The sequence below is a fragment of the Anabas testudineus genome, chromosome 8, assembly GCF_900324465.2.
Source record: "Anabas testudineus chromosome 8, fAnaTes1.2, whole genome shotgun sequence".
Taxonomy (NCBI): Eukaryota; Metazoa; Chordata; class Actinopteri; order Anabantiformes; family Anabantidae; genus Anabas; species Anabas testudineus.
This window is the reverse complement of record NC_046617.1, coordinates 9,064,879-9,084,274: the sequence shown is the minus strand read 5'-3', so window position 1 is coordinate 9,084,274 and position 19,396 is coordinate 9,064,879. Positions and strand designations below refer to the sequence as shown.

Genomic DNA, 19,396 nt, shown 5'->3' with positions numbered 1-19,396 from the left:
ATGGTTTATGAGAAACTAAATGGGAGGCTGTCGGATGTGCACGTTTACTCATCTTCTCTGCCTCTCATAAAGACACAAACCAGAAGCCAGCTGATTCACTATTTTTTATTTGGGGACTTAAATTATATAAGCACATAAAACATTTTAGTGGAAAAACATGTTTACACATTGGAAGGTGTGCATACTGGTGTGTTTGACTGCTGTGTGCTGCACCTGTGCCTAATTTCTCTCCTCTCTTCTGTCCTGAATGCAGCTGGTTTCCTCCCATCTCCATCAGACATGTTATCAAAGCTAGAGCTGCTCCACTGTTGTCTGCAGAGCGCATGCAATACCTGATACTGAATTACATGGTTCTGTCAGAGGAGTAGTGGAGCTTGTATGGGCTCTGCTGATAAACTGTTGGAATGTATTAGGCAATATAATTTTAAATATGTAGAGGAACTCTCTTATCTCCAAACAAAAAGCTGTTTACTCTGCCTGCAAAATCCATGTTCAGATTAATCCCATTCCCCAGACATCTGACAGCGTACACATCACTGCTTGACTCCTGAGACAGATACAGTTTGTCATCAGTTTATGCAATTTATAGTTAAAAGAAATGAAAAACTACCATCAAGAGATTTACACTGGGGAGGGTGGACTGCTTTTTCTACCGTGAGTGAGAGTAAAAGTGAGTGAAGCGGAAGCCAGCACTGGTCAGTACCAATAATTCTGAGTGATTCTCTGAGCCATGCATGTTTAAGCCAGTGGTGGTGAATGTGCTTGATGTTATTTCTGTTTATCTGGTTATCAGAATACCTCTGCACATGCCAGCCACCACTACCATAGCTCTCAGGCCACCAGCATCTTGTGTAACATCTCAGCCAACAGATGCATACTGGAATAAAGTCTCTCATTAAGAAATAATCAGATTTATTTCTGGTCAGGACAAATGATTTAACACGTCTTTCTGTGCATGAGTGTCATGATAGTGTGTTGCAGATATTGTTAATTGTGTCAGATGTTTGCTGAAGGAGGAAGAAACTGACATAAGGTTGGAGTTGTTGGCCAAAGCAGATGTAAAATAAAGACCTGTTTTCCCTGCAGGATGTGAGAATAAAGATCGTGACTTTGCTTTCTGTGCATAGCCAGTTGACTATGCAGTGTGTGGGCATGTTGTGACTGTGGCTGAGCCTGGGTTTGTCCCTGTCTAAGTATATCTAGTGTTGCATGGAACCTCTCCCAGTGTCTGTGGTTACTCTTACTGGGCAGTCCCCCAGTCGAGTTTGTGGTGAACTGTGAACAAGTCAAATATGGGTCTGTTTTCCTGCATGAGCTAACTTTAGCACAGCTGAGGCAAACAGATGTTTGGATAGTAGTGCAAAAACTGGACTGGTCTGTTTTATTTTGGTTGAAAAATGAATAAGGCCATGAAGTTGGACTATTCAGTGCACTGGTGGCGTGCCCTTTTGTTAAATTGTAAAACCGATGAAAAAATCTGTAAGAGAAGTGTAGAAAAATTTAATAATAACAAAACCTGTGTTTGTGAGGCACTGACCAAAAGATGAAGGATAAAAGAAGAGCAATGTGCTGAAAAGCAGTCGATGAGGAATAATCGTATAGTCAGATAAATGTGTATTAAAGTAATTTATTAGAGTTCAATAAAATATCCTCAGTCAATGTTTGACTTTAATTTTTCTGGCAAGAGGCCCCATGTTCACAAATATTGCAGATATTTCCTCTCATGCAGATGATTGAAAAGCAATAGATTGCCTTCTTTGTGACACATCTGGTTTTCTCTGTCAGTGCACAGGATTAATATATATGTGTATATTCTTCTTTACTGTATAACATTCTTTTATACTTGGAAAACAAGGCTTCAGACATGCATGTGTGCACATGCAACCAAATAAATAAGCAGCGGTGTGGTTCACACACAGCCGCATTCAAAGAACAAGAAAAAGACGCTGTCTTTCACACAATTTGAGACCATCCGGTGCACATTAATAGCTGTTCCCTGGGGGCTGCGTGTCGGAGAAGCGAAGAAAGGACAGATAGAAAGAGACATTGTTGATTGTGTGCTTAGCTTGGAAACGACGTAAGCTGCTGAAAATTTTAAAATCCAGCAGTTGGAGGATAGGTGATGAAGCTGCACGTCCCCGCTAGAGTAAGTTTATCTTGTACTGTAAGTTTATCTAAACAAGTCTCTTCTGGTCATTATATCCCACTTAACTCTTCATCTGGTTAAATTATTGCTGCAAGACTAAAACTAGCAAACATGTTTTGTCTGTCTAAACAAAAGTGCATCTCAAACACAGTTTAAGTCAGTGTTATCTATTTCAATTATCCCCAAAATCTACACTCGCAGTAATATAATAACATAATATTCCCAACAAAGGTTACTTGTAGACAAGCATGGAGCATAAGACCAGCTGCACTAACATGTCTCCAAATAGTGTCACTGGTTAGACAAGAACACCAGTGTGATGTCATAGGGAGCACCTAAAAAGCAGTGAAGCAAGCAGAGAAGTCAAACTAAACTAAAGGTTGAACTAAACCTAATTGATAAAGAAGCGTTGCTTTTTCTAATCATGATGATGACGAGTGGTTTCAGTGGCGTACCGCCACAGGGCTGCTGGGAAAACACATTTGTGGACCACTGTTATGATGTGTGAAACCTGCAGCTACTCTAAAACAGATCAAAACTGATATCCTTAGTGTTACCTGTTGTTCTGACAGTGAATTTTTAAGTGTACTTTCTGTCCACGGTTATTTGCTTTTTCAAAGAAGCTGTCCTTATCTCTTTTCTTTATTTCCCCTTCTGTCCCGCCTCCTGCTCTAAATTCTTCTTCTTATATCTTTTCCAATACTTTGTGTCCAGTGTGCACGTCTACGTGGCGTACACACATGCACCCACAGATAAAAACTAAACACTTTGGTGATAGAATCAGTGTGACGCTGTATAAATTTCCCCTGGTGAAACAATTTTTTGCTGGGACACACATATACACACACACACACACACACAAACGCCCTTCCTGTGTGATGCCAAAGAAGTGCTGCAAACAAAGATTAGAGAAAACACATCAATTTATGTGACGCTGCTTTTTATTTTCTCCACGGCTCGGACCCAGGGTGACTGTGAGTGCAGACACTCTCACTCCTTAAGGTTTCGACTGCATTATTGTTAAAGCTTCTTTCTCCATAATACATACTCTCATAATTACACACATAAGAAAACCACAGCCTGGACTTTACCTAGTGGACACCAGGACATAAAGCTTCAAAAACCTCAGGCACTCAATGCGTGGTCACAGTAATAACAATAAAGCGGTGATGACAATAATGAGACTTTGATGATGCATTGCACACTGGCCTCTGCGCTTCCCTCCGTCTCTCTGTCCCTCTCTCTCTCTCTCACTTCTGTCTCTTTTCTGTCTTGCTGCCATCACTCACCTGATGTAGTAAAGCGCCCTAAGCTCTGGTTGATTGTCAGTAGAGGTTTGAGCCTCACTTGTCTGCAGCACGCTTCATGCTTAATCATGAGGAATTTGGAGCACAGGCATTTTTAAATCCGAGATTATAATCAGGAGGCTTTTTCCTCTTACTTTCTTTATTCCGTCCTCTGTGTGTATCTGCGTCTCTCCATGAGTCACTGCGTGCAGGATGTGTGTCCTGGCCGCTCTGATGCTTGTTGGCTTGAATGGATTTCATTTTTTGTTGATTGTGTTTGTTTGTATTGCTGAGGTCAGTCCGTGTGCTCTGGGCAGCGGAGGGTATATTTAGTCAACTCTAAATGATTCTGTTTATTTGTTCGCTTTTGCTGAATCTGAGGGCAACTGTTGTTGACAGTTGTACACATGAATGCATGTATGTGAGCAGTGTGCGCACATGTTTGTGTCTTCCTGACAGTTTTTTTAATATGCGTCCATGTGATTTGTATGATGTATCTCTGTGGTCTGTTGGCTTGCACTTGTCGGTGTCCCCCTCTAATCAGCATGATTTAAGAGCTGCTAACATTCCTGCAGTGTTTGCACTGGTCTATCTGGACGCCAGTTTCTTCCTGCACCCGGAAGAATCTATGCCCCCTATACCAACTGTGGCCACAGGGGATGGGTGGGGGTGATCTTCGAGGTAGGCCAGTGGTTAGAGCTGGTTTGAGCTGGGGAAAGTGCTCTAGTATTTCAGGATCAGTGAGCACCACCAGACACCAGATCATAAATAGAGTTTTTATTGCCGAGCTGTAATGCTGGGTGAGCCGGGTCTTTCAGCAAGATCACAGCAGTGATTTATAGTTCCCATGTGCTAGGGAGAAGGGTGTGCATAGTAGGCGGGGGCGCACATCAGACAGAAGAAACAGTGGACATGGAAAGGCTGGCGAGCCTCCTGCCCTCCCTCGCTTCCCCTAGGGTTACTCCCTGACAGTCTTCTGTCCTCTTCAGCCTAAATCTCTGTGTGCAGACACGGTGTGGGCTCATCTCACACAGCTTTGAACAAGAGGTGGATGAGTCTCTGCAGAGGAAAGCTGTGAAAGCCTTTCCATCCAGCAGGTGGATTCACAGCCACTAAACGTTCAAGTAGCTTGTCTGGAAACTTTATGACGAAGTGCAGGACATGAGTGTCCCTAATGAGGTCCTGCTTCCAGTAAAGACAACAGAGACAAACAGTCTGTAGTAGTGTATGAGCCCCAGCACTCATGATAAAATGCGGATTGAGAAAACTTCTTAGTGTCTTCAAAGGCCAGTGTGGTCTCTGTGGTACAGTAAGGGTCTGGGTTTGTCTATCTACACCGGAAGCTAAGCTACCATGCGTCACAGAATGGCAAGCACAAGGTCAAAGCCTCCACTTTTGCAAGTTATAAATTAGAGGTTTTTTCTCTTCATATAAATGAGTAATCTTCAAGATCAACCAAACGAGTTTCAGTATTGTTTAATGATGAAGGGGGTGGATGTGGAATGTAGGATTCTGTCCATATTATGTTTTGTAAGCCTTCATTGAGGGTTTTGTTTTTACAACCATACTAATTTTGGGCGGCTAACTGAGTAGTTTGGCAGGAGTGTGAGGAGGTTGCATGGTTAAGGACCACAGAGATTTTTTTCATTCAGTGCCAGAGAGTAGCATTGCTCAAAGCTTTTGAGAAAACATCTGATGGAGCCTCTTGAGTGCTCCCAGATTGGCAACATGAATAGCAGCTTTCATGGAGGCTGCTTGCCTTAATGTGTTTTTGAGCGCTGCGCGTGTGTGTGTGTGTGTGTGTGTGTGTGTGTTTTTTCATGCGTGTAGGTATGCATGCATCATAGACTCCACTTTATTTTGGTCTCTGTGTGTGTGTGTGTGTGTGTGTCTCTGAGCAGTTTGGGTGTTTGAGTAAATAACTCAAGGCAGAGGCAATAAGGCAGCAGCAGAAATGCACAGCTGTGAGGTTTTCAGGGACTTTTTTCCAATGGTGACGTCTCAATCCTTGGTACTGAAGACCTACCTTTTGTTTCCTGGGAAGGCTTCCTCACTGACCACAGAACTGTCCCTGGAAGAACTGTGGTGTCCAAGCAGCGGCATAGGAAATGTTAGTTTTCTTATTCTTCTCTTTTTCTTCACACATATCCAGCTGTCAGGTTATAGATGGGACAAATGTTCCAGGTGAAGATCTGTCCCATTTGCGTATTTAATGTAGTTTTTAACCATTGCACAAGGTCTTTAACAGAGGCGGCACAACCACTGCTGCAGCGTTATGGCTTGCAGGGATGCACAGGCAGCAAGCATGCATGGAGTGATCACAAGTGAAACAGATTGACAGAGGGGCCACAGTGGTCCTCAAAGAGCCACACTGCAGCACTCTGTCTCCCCCAAGTGGTCTGTTATAGCACCCCAGGACCACTGGCACTTTGACTGTGTGCAGTTTGTCCAGTCTGTCATATGTGTTTCCTGATATCTATATGAATGTGCACAATGCAGGTGTCACAGTGTTTGGAGGGTGCTGACAAACTTGACTCACTCAGGCTGGAACGAGGTCAGATTCCACGCGCTCCTTTGCAAATGTTTGGGAATCAAATGCAGTGTTGCATGTTTGTCCTCTGTGGCTATCAGGTTTTAACAGAGTGGTTTTGTTATGCAGCGTGGGCCAAGTCAGCCTGGGGAAAACGATACCTCCATTCACAGGCGATGGGATGCATGGCCTTACTCTGTTGCACGCTTTGTTGCACATGTTCACACTGAAGTCCTTTGGAAAGGGAGCTAGAAAACATTAGAGCATGGAGTAGCCCGACACACAAATTAAAAACCAAACTGTTCTTTTACCGTGTTTACTGTGTTGCCCATCCTTCTGTATTCACACTATACTATTCTCCACCACAGGTATGAAACGTCCGTTCAGCCCCTCAGCTCTGCCAAACAACGAGTTGGACAGGAGTGGGTTTGGTGGCGGGCTTGGAGTTCAGATGGATGGAGAGCATTGCTGTGACACACAAGATGAGGGTGCAGTACTAGATGAGCAATCACCAGGGGGCGCCATGCCTACTGCACTCTACAGACCCAAACGGGAGCGGAAACAGCGGAGCTACACATTGTGTGAGGTCTGCAACATCCAACTCAACTCTTCTGCACAGGCCCAGATTCACTACAATGGCAAATCCCACCAGAAAAGACTAAAGCAAATCAGCAATGGCAAGATGCCAAGCAACACAGGTAGGCCCGGAGCCATGCTTGTTTGTTTATTGCTACAAAATTCAATATAAACGCAGAACATTGGATAAAGTTTTCTGCCACTGGTTTTGTAACACTGTCTAGCACAATAGGGCATCATAGATTAGCAGAATCCCACACACTCTTCACACCACACTGCCACCAGCCTGCGTGTGCCAAACCCCCCACACCCACCCCCCTTACTTGTATTCAGTAGAAGTTAAACAAATTGGATTGTATTTGCTGAAATGTGTCCAGACAGAGCCTTGGGCTCAGGACACACACACACACACACACACACACACACACACACACACGTATAGCAGAACTGAGGGAAGTCAGTGAGTGAGAAGCTAATTAAGTGCTGGTTGTGTTTGATGGTTGTATTCCTGGGAGTGATGCGACTGGAGTGAAGTTGGACATTTTGTCATTCTGGTCACAGCCTCGATTAGGACTCTGCTGCGGGGGAATCAGTCTCTCAGTTAAGTTTGAGTCATTCAAACTCTTGGTCTCGCTTTTGTTCTTGCTTCAGCTTGGCCCAAAGGATGCACACACAATATTCACACACAAAACATTTAAAGCACACAAGAAAAGTATGCAGACATGCAAAAAGTATCACTGCAAACTATAAATATACAGTATGTGCAAGTTAATAATTCCTCTCCCAGTTGCTAATTGTCATGTGAGCAGGTCTTAGTGACAGATCCTCTGAAGACTGAGGGGTACAAGGCTGCTTAGTGGGTTCTTGACAGAGAGAAACATGGTGTTTGTGCACAGCAGGTCTATGAGCGGGAAGACGTTTGTTTGACGTGGCTTACATATGCCCTCCAGAAATGCAGACTGTCAACAGGCTTCGTTGATAACATGTTTAAATACTTGTGGGTTTGTATCTGTGCATTTGTGTGTGTGTGTGTGTGTGTGTGTCTTGGTCTGTGTTTCTAAAAGATCTTGGCAGTATTTCAACCCACACCATTAGAAACAGGCAACAGCAATATTATAATCTAAGACACCTCTCACTCAATTGGCAGTGATGATAATGACGGGATGGCAGAACAAAGCAGACCTACAGCTCAAGTGCATGGATGAAAGAACACAAACAGAAAGGATCAAATCCACAGCAGTTACAAAACAGTGCTTCTAAAATTATTATTCTCAGATAAATTCAGTAACAAATTCATTGAATGAAAACTTGGCATTTCAGGTGAAATGTGTGCGATTTTCGACTGTTATCAAATGCCAATAAAAATTAAATATAGACTATGAAGGTTACATACTTTTGTGGGCATTTTGAAAGGATACTTTATTTCTTTTTGGTTCAGCCACCATCAAAGCTGAGTCAATAAAAATCAATGGAAACGGAGCCTTTGAAAACATTCTTCATGCTAGAGATTTAAAAACTGAGATTTTCCTTTTTTTTTTTTAAATATCGTCCAGCAACTTGCCAACAATGGTGAGATGCCTGTGATTTTGTATCACAGGTTTTGTCATTGACATTTTTCAGTTTCATTTTATCAGACTATGACAAATATGTCAGAATATGTCATGAATATGAAATATTAATTTAATTTAAGAGTGTTAGTCATGACTATTTTAGTTGGGCTCCATCCGACAACAGATATAAATCCATGAAAAAGACACGACTGGTGAAGCAGAAATGTAACGAGCAGGTAACAGTTTGTCAAAAGTGTAAATGCAGCATTTTGTTATTAGCAACACACATTACAAACATTTTACCATTTTTCTGGACAGCGAAACATTTGTTGTTCGTTCTGAAGTTGTTCTGAAAATGCCAGTGTTGACGGGGAGTTTTCAACCGTGAACAGCGTCTAACATTTATCTTCATTAGTTTGGTCAAGGCTGGAATCAGCACATGAGAATGTCACATACTCAGGTTTGAACATTAGGTTTTCAGCTGCTGTACACAGACGGCTTGGTTCTTGATTTTGTTGTGTGCATGTTTTTATGTGTCTGTACTATGGAGACCCTGAAATGGGCTATTATCATTTTCACAAGAGACAAACATTTTTATTTTTTTACACACACCATCCTCAGCCTGACCTCTTTTGGTTCTAATCAACAAAAACAGAGCTAGCTCTTAAAGGCTGGCTGGATGTTAGGTGAAGCAGGCCGAGCAAACTGAATAGAAACTCTATATAAATTCTATAATATACTACACACTGAGTCGTACCCACAGAGCATGTGCTGTCGAGTCCAAATTCCCCCGTTTTGCTACACTGCTGCAGGTGATGCAGACTGCATATAGAAAAGTTTGTGGGCATGTGTTTACTTGTTGTGCTGTGTAGCGTGCGTGTGCACGTGCGTACGCGTGTGTAGCGCAGGGCATGCTGAACTGTTGTGGTGTGCAGATTCTCTCTGACATGCAGTCACAATCACACAGCCTTATCTCGGCTCACCTTCTGCTGACTCCCTCAGGCAGCCAGCCTTCGCTGTGTCCTCAGCTCCACCACAGCTTCTCTCCTCTGTGTGTGTGTGTGTGTGTGTGTGTGTGTGTGTGTGTGTGTGTGTGTGTGTGTGTGTGTGTGTGTGTGTGTGTGTGTGTGCGCGCGTATGTATGTATGTGTGCCTCCTGCATGTCTGGTTTGGATATTTTTAGAGTTCTTAAATGCTTCAGAGTCTGTAACTTCTGCTGTGGAAACATAATTATGTCCATTGGTGCATCTGTGTTTATGTCAGTCCACATAGTAAAGCATCAGTGTCTGGTATGGATGTTTATATGTTTATAGAGTACATGAATAAAATAATGTGTACATGTGTGCTCGTGTGTGTGTGTGTGTGTGTGTGTGTGTGTGTGTTGGTGTTTCTCCAAGCGAATCATCTCCGTGTCAGCGTACGTTTCCCTCCCTCTCTGCTTCACTGAGCTGGCAGTGGGTCCAGGCTCTTTTCCCTCTCTCCCTGTCTTTCTCCTCCTTCCTCCCTCTTCTTCCTCTTCTCTCCTTTCTCCTGGCATGGATGCTGGACATGTGGCACAGCCAGCTTTTCTAAAAAAAACAAAAAAAAAACACGAGTGTGTCCGTGATTAAGTGATTTCACTCTGTTATCAGGCAGAATAATACGTGAAAAAAAAAAGCAAAGCTTGCTGACAGATCTGGATGGAGAGAAGGAATCCAGATGTTTGGGTGACAATGTGAGTTTAGCTGCTAATTTATGCAGCTTATGCCATTCTTTCATAATAAGTGATAATAATACTTTTTCAGCGTGTACTTTTTGTATTTAAGCATTTTAGGATGGAGGCGATAATGACTTATTGGATACGTGTTGCTTGTGTTTAAAGTGTGGCCAGAATTTAAAACCATAATGTCGGCTATATTTCATCCTGTCCAACAAGAAATGTCGGACAGGATGAAAAATCGCTACAGCGAAATCTTTTAACGAGAGATTTTACAGATGCTGTTGCCATTGTTTATTTGATAAGCGTCACCACATCAGTCACGTATAAAAAAAAAAACACAGCCTCACATGATTCATGTTAATGTGTCAGATGTGTGATGGGACCCTATGGTCAATCCAAACCTGTGTGCATAGAGAAGAAGTTTAAAATATAAAGACTTGTGGTTTGTGTTGTCTTATGTTAAAGCTGTCCTTTGACAAGGTTATACTGTAAAGCTGTGATAAGTCTTTAGTGCATGTTTCTAATAGTAAGCATGTTAAAAAATAAAAACATATTAACACAACACACATTATGTCCCAGAAAGCTGGACAGCTTTCATTTAGACAAAAAATAAATGTCTCGAGTGCATCTTTAGAGTGAACTGAAATAACAGTAATAGCACTATCAGCTATTTTTAGCCCTGCCGTAAAATACCCAAGTGAAGTTTTGAAGTCGAGCAAGACAAATCCAAAACAAGCGTGGTGTCATTTTTTTTTTTTAATTGAGCCATGAATTGAAATGACTTACATGTCCTTCAAGTCATGCTGACCAACACTTTTGTTTCCAAGGTGGCTATGTGAAATGTTTGGCTGTGCAAAAGGAAGTGCAAGTAAAGAAGTATATTACAGCCTAGTGAACATGGATGTAGACAGTGAATGAATGAATGAATGAATGAATTGAGTCTGACTGTAATTTAAGCCCCAGGTTTACAGCTCTTATTATTAACTGAACCGGAACAGTGATTGTGAAATCCTATGTACATTTCTATATTCTATGTTCTATATTTCTATATACCAATCCTAATCATCACTGCATATTGTCTTTTTTTATTATAGGACACTTTGTGTAAGCCGTATTTAACTCAATTCTATTTCTTCTCTAGCATGTGTGTGTGTGTGTTGGTGTGTGTGTGTGTGTGTGCATGTGAGCATGAAACTCTGTCCACTTCCTTCCACTTCCATCGCTGCCATTCTCAGTGGGCAGACATTAATAAGCAGTAAAGAGTCCAATCCAAGAGTCCGTGTGGGAAACAGCCCTTTATAATTAAGATGGTTATTAATCCTGGCCAAAGACACGCAGCCAGACACCAGAATACTGAGTCGACGAGAGACAGAAGTGCCTCATGCGTGTGCACTCGCTTGTGCTGTCTCTCTGCAGCACAGATGTGGCCGAACAGTGCACTGCTGTAAATCACTCTCCTTTTCAGAGCAGACGATCAAAAGATGTTAGAAGGATGTGGAAAGAAAGAAAAGAGAAGTGGGTGGAAACAGTGGACAGCAGCCCGGCCTCATATAACCTGATAGAGGTTCCTGTGGATCTATAAATCTAACAGTCTGTTAGACCCCCTCTTTGCCTCTGTGCGGATGTTTATATTTAACATTTCTGTTAATCTGTCTCAGCTTTGTGAGGAGGCAAAATGTGTCACGTGAGAAAGAAAGCTAGAGGAAGGGGGAGAGAGAATTTGCATTTGTTTTCTTATGGTCTTCCATGTCTCTTTTTTTTTTTTGCAGTGTGTATCTGTGTTAGTGTTTGTTAGTGTAATAGGCTCCTGTTCATGGTTAGTGTCTTCATCATGTTCCCGTCTGACTCTATCTCTCTCACTGTGTTTTTAATAAAGCGTGAGGAATTGGATTAAAGGCAAGGATTTTCTGCATGAATGCATTCCGCATCTGAGTTTTATATTTGTGCTTGTTCGCCATTTTCCCCATTTTTCCCCCAGCAGAGTGAAATCACTTCCTCCCTTGGTGTCTTTGGACGTACGTGTGCATACGCTGGCGTTGTAAGATGTTTATGTTGCGGGTTTTGGTGTTGTGACTGTCGGGTCAGCAGCATGGCAGCTCTGCCATCGGTGTGTCTGTGTCTGTCGTTGTGTGTGCGAATGGGTGGACGAGAAGCAGTGGAAAAGCTCTTTTAGTGCCAGTTAGGTACACTAGTGCTTCATACAGTGGCAGGGAATTGAGATTTGTCATAAAATCTGATCTGATCTTCATCTAAATCTAAATCACGAGTATTAACAAATAAAATGTGCCTAAAATAATAACACAGAAGAAATTCTGATCTTTCATGTCTTTATTGACCATAAAAGCTCATAGTGCAAGTGGAAAAATATGTGAACCCTTGGAATGAATATCTGGTTGACCCCCCTTTAGTAGCAATAACCTCAGCCAGGTGCTTCCTGTAGCTGTGGATCAGTCCTGCACATCGGTCATGTTCTTTAGATGTCTCACATGCGGCTCTCTTCAAGTCGTTCCATAGCGTCTCTATTGGGTTGAGGTCTGGGCTCTGACTTGAAACCTCCAAAAGGTGGATTTTGTTTTCCTGAAGCCATTCTGCTCTGTGTTTTGGATCATTATCCTGTTGCATCACCCAACTTCTACAGAGTTTCAGCTCATGTAAAGACATTTCAAGCAAAGCATAATGTTTGCTGCGCCAGACCTTACAATCGGGATGATGTGTTCATGATGATGTGCTGCATGTTCTTTCCAAAAAGTTCAATATAGTTTCATTAGTCCACAAAACATTTTGCCAACACTGCTGTGAAATGTCAGTGTGCTCTTTCCCAGGCGTACAGCAATGTTCTTTTTAATAAACAACAGCTTCCTTCATGGTGTCCTGCCTTAGACACCCTGCTAGTTCAATGTTTTACCTACTGTAGACTCATGAACTCAGATGTTAGCCAGTTCCAATGATGCCTTCAAATCTTTGTCTGACGCTTTTGGTTGCTTCTTTGTCTCTTTAATGAGTGTTGTGCTCTTGGGGTCATTTTGACCTGCTGTCTACCTCTTGGTAAAGTAGCCACAGTCCCAAACTGTCTCCATTTGTAGATTATTTGTCTCACTGTAGACTGGTGAATGTCTAAAGTCTTTGACATCACATTGTAAACCTTTCCAGCTTGATGTAAATCAGGCAATTCTTGATTGTAGATCCTCTGAAAGCTTCTTTTGCAGAGGCATGGCTCACACAAGTGTATTCTTCTTGTGCGGAGAGGAGTGGTTTTTGTCAGTTGAAGCAGCTCTAGTCCACATCTCCTCTTCACACATCAAAGCACACATCAAAATGTACAGTGATTAATGTATCTATAATACTAAATAAATCTAAAAAATAATCATTCAGATCGTTTAAAACACAAGTCACTCTGCTGTCTCTGGCCGATGAGGGCAAGTGTGTGTTTCTCCTGAAATGCGTGAAATGGCTGTGGTGTCTTACACTTTGGTCCCTCTCCTCCACCTCTGATCCCCACCCACACCATCCTCCTCCCCCCTTCGCTATGTGCTTTGCCCCAGGGTGCACCCCTCTGTGTGACAGGAGTTCAAACTGGGAAAAGGTCGGCAGGCATACCGGGTCAACACACAGGGCCCAGTGGAGCGAGAAACATGAGGAGCGATGCTTATAAGGCCACAGGGAGAGGGGCGCATCTCTCCGAAATCATCCACTGTCTGTGTTTACCAGCGCTCTGACAGGTCGGCTCGCTCTTTCTCTGGAGAAGGCCAAGCGAATTTCAGTATCAGCCCTTATCTGGCCTGTCTGACACACAAACCCATAGTGCCACAGCTTCCATAGACATATCTGTTAAATGAATTGAACTGTTTGCCAGTTTGTTAAATGTCAGAAAATATCAGTGACTTTCTCTTTCTCGCTCTCTGTTGCCTTCACTGCCTGTCACTGTGTCCTTATTTATTCTCGATCTCCATGTGGAGTTTAATCTTTGGGTTTTTTATCAGTGCTGCGTGTCATGGAGAAAAAGGGGTTTTTATTTCCTCATTTCTGAACACTCATGTCATACAGTGTGTTGTTCAAACCCGATACCAAATAACCTGCTAATTTAAGAATCATCCAGAATTGTGTTACTTATATGTTTTATTAATTTATTTTGTCTTATTTTGTCTCTGTCTGGACTTCTCTGAATGTGTTACAGCCATTTAAACTGTACCTATACTTGCACAATACAATTAAGTTGGTCAATGAAAACAAAGAACATCTTTTCTCTTTGTACTTTGCAGATCAGACAAAGGTTCAAGCTAATTACCAAATCACAGATTTTAGTTTTTATAGCATTTTAGAAAGAGTTTGAACTTTTCTTGAAATGGATGTATATAGAATATTTATAGAATCAACAAAAGTACAAAATGATCTGATGAGCCTTTCTCTCACACTCTCTTGGCTGATTTGGTCCTTGTTTCCCAGTGGCTCATTGCAAAAAAAAAAAAGGACCATGAAATACTTTCTTTTGGGCAGGGAGTCCCTTTAACCCCCATCATCTCACCTCCACCTCAGCCATCCTCTGAGCTCCATCATTACAAGCCTTTAGGAGGGCAGAATTACAGCAGAGTGACTTATTACCAGCATCCAGGGAGAAGGGTGGGGGTTAGAGAGGGTGAAAGGTAGGCAGGAATAAAGGCAAGATCGAGGGTGATAAAGCAGATGAAGGAGAGGAACAAGGAAGATGGAGGTTCTAAGGGAGGAAGGATCACATCAGCGAGACTGAGATAGAGGGAAGGGGCAAAGATTAGAAAGGAGATTGAGAGGCCGGCTTGAATAGAGAGAGTGGTTGGTGGGAGAGAGAGAAGCAGACGTAGACAAACAGTGTCATTTACCGAGCGAGTGCAAAGCTGTCTGCTGATGGACACATGATATATGGGCCCTGAAAGTTTGCTCTGCCTCACAGTTCACAAAGTTCACACGCACCTTCCATCCTTCACATCCACTGTCTCGCTATTGGTAGCAAGGCATTATGGGAAGCCAGAAGCAGTTCTGAGGAAGGTCACTGAGTTTTTTTGTGTGCCATCGTTTGGCGATGTTAGAGCATAATTTTTTTGGGAATTTGATCTAATCTCACGAGAGTCCTTGAATCCCACTGAATGAGTGGAATCAGCAGAAAAGTAGTCAGACAGTGTTGGAGCGTTTGCTAGTGCGCAACACGGCGGACCTCCAGAGACCCTTCGCCATGTCATACGCAAAACTCAAGCAGACAAGCTTTAGTAAACAGATGTAAACTAGGTGGAAAGGGAAGAGAGTGAGAGTGGGAGGAGGGCGTGTGTGATGCACTAATAAACCGAAATAGACATCTCGCTGGCATAGATGACAGTAGCTTTACTCATAATACATCCACGAAGGAAAATGCACACACTCACATCTTCTCATCTTTATTCATTTTTTTTTTCTTATTTCACACTGAGAAACAAACATATTTTTCATCTGGGTCTGTACCAAACTCAACATAAATTGTGTGATAAACACATACCTGACTGCATGTTAACACGTCCTCTATTTGCAGTAGGATACACAGAGATCTGGGAAAGGAAATCAAATGCGTTAACTGTGAATGAAACCTTTAAATTGTTTTTCAGTCTGTCTTTAAAATATTTTGTTATTCATGTCGTATCAAAGTATGTCCATAAACTAATGTTAGACGTGAATAGCTGGTTCATTTGAATAGTAACATTCAAACACAGAAAGAACTCGAGATGCTTTACAAACGATAAACCGGTGTGTAAGTCTTTAATTTGCGTTCCTCAGTCAGTTAAAGTAAGTTTTCACCTCCATTAATACTTTTAAGGTAAAACTTGAGACTTTTGTGTTTTCTACAGGTCTTGGGGGCTGTTAAAGCTTTATCTAATTAATTTAATTTTCTCCATTTAGTTTCTAAACATATTTTACTACTTTAATTTTTATGTTTTTTATTTTTGTCTATTTTTATTGTACATTTTAATTTGATTATTTATTTATTATTGTCAGTGCTTTATTACCTTTTATGTTGTATAACCCTTTGATAGACTTCAGTGACTTTAGTAGTTTCCATAAATAATTCTCTAAATAATGAAGTAAAAAAAAAAAATACAAACAAAAACAATAGATGAAAACTATGTTTGCATAGCACAGTTATATCTTTTTGTTTGAGAAAAACAAGTCAATTAAATGCACGACATATAATAAAGAGTAAACAACAGTTGATAACTGTGTATAATAGATAAATTATATCACTGCACAGGATTTGATGTTTCTCAGAACTGGTCTGACCCAGAGACATTTTCTGTCCCAATATTCATTTCCACCTGACTTTTACCTTCTGCAGTGGAAGTATGCCAGTTGTGAGAGGTTTTATGCAAATCCACCCAGTTTCCTGGTGAGTGTGGCCGAAAGAGACAGCTACAGCTCCTGCTGACTCTTGCACACGAACATGCAAACACACACACACACACACACACACACACACACACACACACACACAATGCCATTTAGAGAGCAAGCGAAGCAACTCATGGATGATTTTCATTGTTATTCATGTATTAATTTATTCGCTCATGGCAGACGCGAAACAGGGCTGTAATATGCAGATGTGGGTTTGTTTCTCGATGGGTATTTTCCAGTCCACTGCCTCTATCTGCCACTAATAATTAAGACAGGCAAGAGAGGTGGAGGAGGAAATGGAAAGGAAGGACAGCAAAGAAGAGGGAGAGAGAGAAAGAGAGAGAGAGAGAGAGAGTCGGAAGACCAGAGTCGTTGAGATGCCTCCGGTCATTCAGCACCTCTCAAACAAATACCAGAATTTCTTTTCTCCACACACAACCACTCAGGTACACACATGCAGGCAGTGACCAGGTGTGATCTAGCCGTGAAGGCTCTTGTCCTTGACATGAAGGTGAGCATGTAGGGCTGTCCTCTCTCTATTGTTGACAAGATGCCGGAGCAGCTGCAGGCTGTTGCTCCTGTGTTTTCAGAGCAGCTGTGGGAGCTGCTACATTAAAAAATATATAAAGTATATATATAGTTTTTAATGGCTAATGACAGGGCATTTAACAGTCAAGACACCAGTGTCTAGCACTATTTACCAGTGATTAAAGCATGAAAAGCTACAGCTGTCTACTTTTTTGACCCCTTGTCAATATCAGCCTACACAAGAAATATGTTATGCAGTCGATAAAACGCTAACACATTTATGTGGTAGTGTGGTGAAATGCTTGCCGTCTTCGTAAGAATATAAGAAGCTGAATAAACTGCCTATGCTGCTTCTCAAGACATAAATAGCCAAGGTCTGCAAGACACCCTGTAGGCAATTGCCTGTGAGGCATATTGTTTTCTGCGTGTGTTGTTGTGGTGTGGCGCTGAGGTTAGCTCCTGCGGTAGGGTCATAGATGTGGAACATTGCCATGCCGGAGGAATAATGATGTCAAGGACAAGATGCTAACAAGCAGCGAAGGATTCACCCTATTTTCTCTTCCCCACTGCATTTAGAGATATTAACACACTCCTGTCTGTTTGATTGACTGGTGGAGAGAAAGGGGAGAGAGGCCCGGGGAGAGTTTATATGGAGATGGATGAATGTCAAAGCCAATCACGAAGCAACATGACGGAGATGTTTAACGATTTAAATTGAAAGAACAGCGGCGAACATGCGACTTTAAAAGCAGAAGAGGCAGGTAAAAAGGATCATGGCACTGACATAAGTATCATCTAAACAATGCAAATCCAATGCTCAGATGTTTTGCTATCAAAATGAAATGGAAATGCTACAATTTGGAAATAGAGTTTGCAAATAGTAAACTCATTATGGTTATTTATGGTTGTGTAGCAACACTGCAGACCAGGATGAATGGTCCTATGTCAAAAGCTAATTAGCAACATTGTCCAATGTACTACAGTATATATGAGATAAAATGTGAAAGACAAACGGCAAGAGACAAAATGACTTAATATGTCAAGAGAACTACAGTTAGAAGGATGTATTTTTATATTTTATTTGTACTACAGTACTACTACTACATACTACAGTATGTAAGTAAATTTAAACTGTACATCAGTCCAGTGTTTGTAAACGTTACTGCTTTAAACATAAACTTCACAGCATCTGCCGTTGCACGATGACGTCTTGTTCGCCTCGGATTTGTGGACACAAACACATAGCTATCTGGAGATGAAGCCCACAGGCATTCACCCAGGCTCGCGTCCAAGCTGTGTCAAATCAGCAGAGTCTTCACCAGAGGCCAAATCTGTAGCATATAATTAGCTTTTAATCAGCACCCTCATTCAGGCGAGCAGTAAAGATTAGCCCGGCCTGGGCTCTGCTTAAAATAAGCATTCATAAATGCGTGTGAAAGCCTCTGACCCATCCTATCCAATCATAGACACACAATACCGAGCTCCTTCCCTTCTGTCCTCTCTCTTCTCTCGTTTTCTGCCTTTGCCCATAAAGCTTCTTTTTGTTTCCCTCTTTCTCTGAATTCTCAGAAATGTTGTTCTACCCATCTTTATTTTTAATAATAAAATGTACAGGAACCGTTTTGTGAAATCCAGTTCACTGTTGTCCAGTGTACAAGGGCACAAGGGGCCACGCCTACACATGAGTATATATTATACACAACACAACAAGCCCCGACCTTCATGGCACCTTCTAAACTGGAGGGTCTATTTGGATAATCCAATATGGAAATTCAAAGTAGGTGTCTTATTAAAAAAAAAGCTGCTGGAGTTCGAGTGCGTAACATTTCAGATGAGCTTGTCTCATCTAATCCTTGCTTTTCTCTCGGGTGAGCCGCAGCATTTATGCCAGTAATGAAGTGCAGTGAGATGAAAGCCTTTTTAATGGGATTTAGTTAAACTGGGACACAAACCAGAAAGTCAGGGTGAGGGGAGGAAAACACTTCCTCATCATCACGGCCAGCGTCATTGTTATTTCTGCTCTCATGCGTGACTGACTTGCATGATGTGATTATTTAATGGATGTGTGTGTCACCTCTCTTTTCCGTTGGCTGCAAGAAATGTCAGTCACAGGCTTGCTGTTGTAAACGAGCGTTTGTGTTGCTCCTTCTTTTCCTCCTGTTTCACCCCTCCTCTTGACACCGTCAGTTTCCTTCTTCCTTGCTCTCTGCTCACATGCCTCATCCTCTGTAGGTGACTATTGTACAGTATGTGTCGCAGGTTGAGTTGACACGTTGAGTCAGTGTACATATTCATGGGTGACAGGTTGACTGGGTGGTTCAAGTTCAGTCTCTAACAACAAAATATGTTTTCAGATCTGCGCAGTGTGTGTGTGTGTGTGTGTGTGTGTGTGTGTGTGTGTGTGTGTGTGTGTGTGTGTGTGTGTGTGTGACAAGCTCCTGCGACAGACTTATGCAAGGCGGCACAGTGCAAGACTGCGTGCGAGATTATTTGCAATACTACACTGTACCTATCGTACCACGAGGCATTACGTTGTGTGCAATAGGCAGTTGGTGTGCAGAAAAACGTCTGCTGGAACTGGAGACACAAAGCGAGCAGCCCCAGGCAGTCTCTTTCTTCTCACACACACACACACACACACACACACACACACACACACACAGAAAAGAGAGACAGTGTATAATGTCACCAATA

The 19,396-nt window shown here is 42.1% G+C and overlaps 1 protein-coding gene across 2 annotated transcripts in view; it reads left to right on the top strand.

Annotated features, from left to right (window-relative positions):
* Positions 1-19,396, top strand: part of znf385c (zinc finger protein 385C) — a 103,795-nt gene that overhangs the window by 26,328 nt on the left and 58,071 nt on the right. For both annotated transcript variants that reach the window (XM_026360881.1, XM_026360871.1), the window contains exon 2: positions 6,331-6,660. In XM_026360881.1, the coding sequence (XP_026216666.1) occupies positions 6,333-6,660 (328 nt within the window). In that variant the 5' untranslated portion in view covers positions 6,331-6,332. The remainder of the gene's footprint in view (positions 1-6,330; positions 6,661-19,396) is intronic.